Raw genomic sequence first — 5,469 nt, 5'->3', positions numbered from 1 at the left:
GTGTACTCACAGAATAAAAAAAAATCGTTTGCAATACGTACATTTACGTGTTATTTATGTTTAAAATATATTATTATTCTTTAACACTGAATAGAGATCAAATCCACTATAAAGAAATCAAATAGTATAGTTGTAATGAAGACTACACCAACACGCGATATGTCTGCAGTTAAATACACACATGTATATTATTATGACTGAAATCGGAGTACGATTTGCTCAAGTGTCGAAAACTGCGGTTTTTACGGAAACGAATAATACTTTGTTCTGAAAACGAGCGGGCGCAGTATACGTTAATTATATATTTGATTTACGGTAACCGACAATTAAAGAAGAAAACTGAAACAATGAGAATAATAATACAGCGACAACAACCACGTAATGATGATAATATGTGACGAATTAAAATATAATATGTTTTGTTTTTTTTTTTGGCGAAATGATATACGCGACGGTGGCGAATCGGCACGTGGGATTTTTCGTTCTTCTCAGACGGCACTTGTAAAAAATTAAAAACGACGTGAAAGATATAAAATATTTCATAACATTATATTTTTACATCAAATCGACTGCTGCTGCTGTGCGACTACAATACACGCGTGCAGCATATTACTGGCACTGAGCTGAGTCTCGCGAGTATGGTAAAAACGTATTCTGGAACCGTCCATCGAGTCGTATCGTCCTCGGCTTGGTCACCGCCGGCACCGTCGTATAATATTAATTTTGTCGAAGTGGTCGCGACCGGATTATCATATTATGGTTAACGATTTCGTGGACGGTTAACGATAACGACAGTGTCCGCGGCGCAAGTACGCGCGCTACGTTCACGGCCGAAGAAAGGCGCCGCCGCCGACTACGGACAAGAAAGTCGGGTAAAATGGGCGGGCGCGGGCCGGGAGTGCGGCTGCAGAGTGGGCTGCCCGGACGGATGTTGCAGTGTCCGGTCCGCGGAGGGCGGGCGGGCGGGTGGGGGAGGGGGGGGCAATAGTTACTATGCGCGCCGCGCCGTCGTGTGCAGCGGGTTCGGTAAAAAGCGAAAACCGGCGGGCAGCCTCCACAATAAATACGCCGGCCGCCCCAACAGTTGTATCATTACAGTCGTACAGTTCAAAGGAACAACAACAACAACAGTGTAACAGCGATCAGCACCAGCAGCCATCATCCACCTGCAGCTAACTACGTTCAGCAGAGCAATTCTTCGTGATCGAAAAATCGAAAAACCAACCATCATCACAATGAGTGTCGCGTTTAAGTTCGGATTAGTAGTGTTGTCGGCGTGCGTGTGCTTGGCCTCGGCCGACCCGATCCCCGCAGCGGCGGTCAGGACACAGGACGATGGATGTGCCGGAAACCAGGACTCGTTTGCGTGCGCACAGATGCAGTTCTACCGGGCCGCCCGGTCTTTCTTCGACCAGGACAAGGTTGATCTGTTAGGAGGTTTGTCCCTCGTCAAGACCGAGAAGAAGGGTAGGTCCCTCGCCGAGAACGCCGAAGATGTCAACAACGTCGAGAACGCCAAAGACTCCAACGACCGCGAGACCGCACTCGAGGACTTCACCATGCACAAGGTAATGCGCTTCTTCCAAGAGAGGACCCTCCACTGGAACTTGTCGCCAATCGTCACTGAAGTATCCGAAACCGCCCGCAGCGTCGTCGACCAAATCCCGACTCAATTCAAATCCAAAATCTCCAACTACATCGAAGAAGGTAAAAGACACAATTCAATACAATTATTTTAGTTAGATACGATAGTTTGTTTTCGTTACGATAAAGTATAGCTAAACGTCTTGGATTCCTAATTAACTTAAATTATTAGTAACACTTGGACACTGACATAGTCTCCGCGTGTAATATATTTTCTACATAACAATTTATCTACAGTAGACTAGCAATTTATATAATATTTTTATACATTAGACTAGTAGAGGACAGCCTAGGCTCATTGTTTTATTACTTCGGTTTATACTCGGTATTTAATTTTCTTTTAACCGCCAATCAAAACTTAATCGTTTCTATTAATAACCAAAATCTATTTTGAAAAGTTTTCTGTCATTTTAATGACGTTATAATTTTTTTTCTTAACGAAAATCATAAAATTATTATTTAAAAAAAACACACTTCTTGCGGCGTTCAAATAGTCATTTACTTTTTGTTCATCAGTTCCGACTAATTACCGATGGTATAATATTGTCACATTTATTGGCAATTTGCGCTGCAATTACTAGCTACTATGGTACAAATGAAAAAAATCGAAATGTAATCTAATTATCTCGCACATGTTCGATTACTATGTACTAAAACGAAACATTTTCAAAACAGGTCGTGGTATCCTCAAGAAGAAGAAGTTCTTGAAGCATCTTATCCCACTCTTGATCGCTTTGAAAGTCAAATTATCCGCCTTTGTCGTTATCGCCTACGTCGTCATCGCTTTGATCGCCAAGAAGGCTCTGTTAGCCTCTGTCATCTCTCTGCTCGTTTCCGGATTCATTGGTATCAAAAAATTGTTGGCCGCTCAACACCAAACACCTCACCATGAAGTGGTAAGTTCACGTTATTTATTTATTACTCATAATGGAGGCTAAAACACTGAAAATTCAAAATATTCATGTGTCGCACGATATTAATACGACAACAATACGTTCAAAACTCTCGAGGTATAATTTTAACTTTGGCGGAACTCAAGAGATCGAGAACTCTGTACACAAAATCCTATTCCCGGGGCATATCATTATCGTCTCGTGGGCGACAATTATTCCCCCCCCCCACAATCCCGATCCGCGCTATTTGATAATATTATTAATTACGAATATTTGTTGTTCTGGTGATCGCAGATCGAAACACACGCCGGACACGGTAGCTACGGTAGCAGCGCCCCAAGCGGTTACAGCGCATCCAGCTCCGGATGGGACAGCTACGGAGGAGGACACGACGCCCATGGATCATACTCCAACAACGTTGGCCAGACCTTGGCCTACGGTGGACAAAAGCCAGTTGCCAGATAGAGACTACGGTAAGTCGGTAAAATATCATATAATAATAATGGTTACTATTACCACCGTTGTATAAAACACACATACACGCACGTGCCCATATTATATTATAATAAACTGTACCCGATGCACCTACGGCGGTCAAGGATGACATCACACAAATACAGTGCTGTTATAATATTATTTTATATAAATCCGCGGTCGTCCGACCGTAAACCCGGACGGACATCTGAATGCGTCGCACTCGCTTTCTAGGTTAATGACGGCCGCGGAGGCGGCGGACTCGGAGTCGGTTTTTAATCGAACTCGCCGCCGCCGGTCGCTGTACATTCACCCGGTGGTTAGATCGCCTTATAAAAATATATACAATAAATAATAATGTTTCATCGCCGGCCTCGGGATATATACACATACATACATATATATAATACGCGACGACGACGACGACGACGAAGACGGTTAAAACATAACACGCGTAGTATAAATAATAATAATAATAATAATATACACGTTTTGGATAATGTTTAATGCATTGTAGGCGTGTGTGTAATCGAATCGCTTTTGAACCACGCGGGGGACCCCCTCGGGAGAAACGGTCAACGGACAAGGTGAAAGTCGGGCAAGTTCAAGGGGGACCGGGTGTGCCGTCATTCGTTTATTTGTATTATATTCCTTATTTTGTGCGCCCGGCATCACACGTGGCACACGCGCCGCAGACCCGTTTGAGAGATTTCGAATCGATAGATGATCGTTTTTCCGGGCGAGTGAAAGCTGTACTACCAAACAGGTTTTCGGGTCTTCGGCGTTTATTTGGATTTCCGGAGGCCGAGAAACTCGAGTGGATTCTCACCTCGACGACGCGATAATAATATGTAGTTCGGGGCGGTGTCCAATGTAGTTTTTATACATTATTATTATATTATATATATATATCTATTGTGCGTGTGCATGTATGTCGAACTGGTTTTGACGACGACGATAGTATTATAACGACGATACGGTGATAATATTATTAACTATGATGATAAAATCACCGTCTTCTCGGGGCTGATCAACATTGCACGCCGAGAACTCGTTTTGATTTTTTCATATTTCGTATTCCCAGTACACCACCACCTCGTTAATCTTATGATTTTTCGGGATCCGACGATGGCGACGCCTTTATACTAATGCGAACATTTTTTTGTTTTTCTGTTTTCAGACGTGAAAGGCAAGCCTGACTATTTGTATATATATAATATTTGTGCAAGGTCTTGCCCGCCGCAGTTCAACAACAATGGTGAAAACAACATCAGCAAAAAATACAAAAAAAAAAACTCACAAATTATTTATTTCAAATTATCATCGATTCCGACGCGGCGCGACACGTTACTCATACGACACCGGGACGACGAGCCATCGACTGCCGACATTTTTTATTCAAACAAGTCGATGATTCGGCTACTCGCGTATATTTACGACAACTACTACGATAGGGACCACGTGACTGACATACCTATTACCGACGCGACATTTATATAATATCATCATCCTCTCGTCATATATACCCGACTCGTTAATTATTTATTTTTAATTTTTATAATAACATAATATTACATTATATTATGACTCTTCACTTGGTAGGTTGACATTAACCCGACAAACCCGAAACGGATATGGTGTCATCCACACGACTGACACGTTGACTGAACGTACCTATGTAATATTTTTACCATAATTTATTTTCAAAAATAACCATAACGCATATATTATATAGCATAATAATATTATAATGACAAATAGATATGTGCCAAAGACATAATAATAATAATATATCAACAATAATTATAATATTACGTGTAGGACATGACTGACTTTATAGCCCCACTCGTTGACTTCACTGACTTTGACCGTCGTCGTGATGCACTGTCATGACGACCATCAAAATAACGACCATTCGACAACACGCAAACTAGCTGACAACGTATATAACCGACTCGATTAGCTTATCCGCTCATACTATACTTAGTCGTATCGGACGTAAGATAATTATATTTATTTATTTTTACCCGTTTTGTAAAAGATTTGTATTTTTTATTTAATAAATAAACGCATTTAGTTATTGCCAAAGAAAATGTCAATACGAAAGTTATATTTGAGTGTTTAGTATATTATTTTATCTTATCACCGCTTCTGTTGTCCAAGTCTATATGCTGTAACCAGACAGTGCCTTGGCAACAATCATTACACACTTTGCACTACTTAACTGTGATGTGTCAGAAGTTGTATTCGTCCGTTTGTACATCAGCACCAAAATTGCCTACACGCACGCCTGCCTGTGTGTACAATAATGGTACTACAGCATATTATCTACCTTTTGTTCATAAATAAAAAAATAAACCAGAAAAACTTTCACTCGGACAGTAATATCGCAGTGTTCATTGGAAAAACCTCATCGTCCCGCCGAACCGGTGGGTGTACCAGCACTACACTCGCTCGA

At 41.5% G+C, this 5,469-nt stretch overlaps 1 protein-coding gene across 1 annotated transcript; it reads left to right on the top strand.

The window, feature by feature from the left end:
* The first annotated feature begins 1,081 nt into the window (after positions 1-1,081).
* LOC132952015 (uncharacterized) lies at positions 1,082-5,121 on the top strand. Its single transcript, XM_061024125.1, has 4 exons — positions 1,082-1,707; positions 2,320-2,540; positions 2,832-3,010; positions 4,192-5,121. The coding sequence occupies exons 1-3, from the start codon at positions 1,236-1,238 to the stop codon at positions 3,000-3,002; spliced, it is 864 nt and encodes a 287-aa protein (XP_060880108.1). The 5' UTR covers positions 1,082-1,235; the 3' UTR covers positions 3,003-3,010; positions 4,192-5,121.
* Positions 5,122-5,469: the final 348 nt, after the last annotated feature.

This window comes from Metopolophium dirhodum, chromosome 9 (assembly GCF_019925205.1).
Source record: "Metopolophium dirhodum isolate CAU chromosome 9, ASM1992520v1, whole genome shotgun sequence".
Classification (NCBI taxonomy): Eukaryota; Metazoa; Arthropoda; class Insecta; order Hemiptera; family Aphididae; genus Metopolophium; species Metopolophium dirhodum.
Note: the sequence above shows the minus strand (reverse complement) of the source record. Positions and strands in the feature narration are given on the sequence as shown.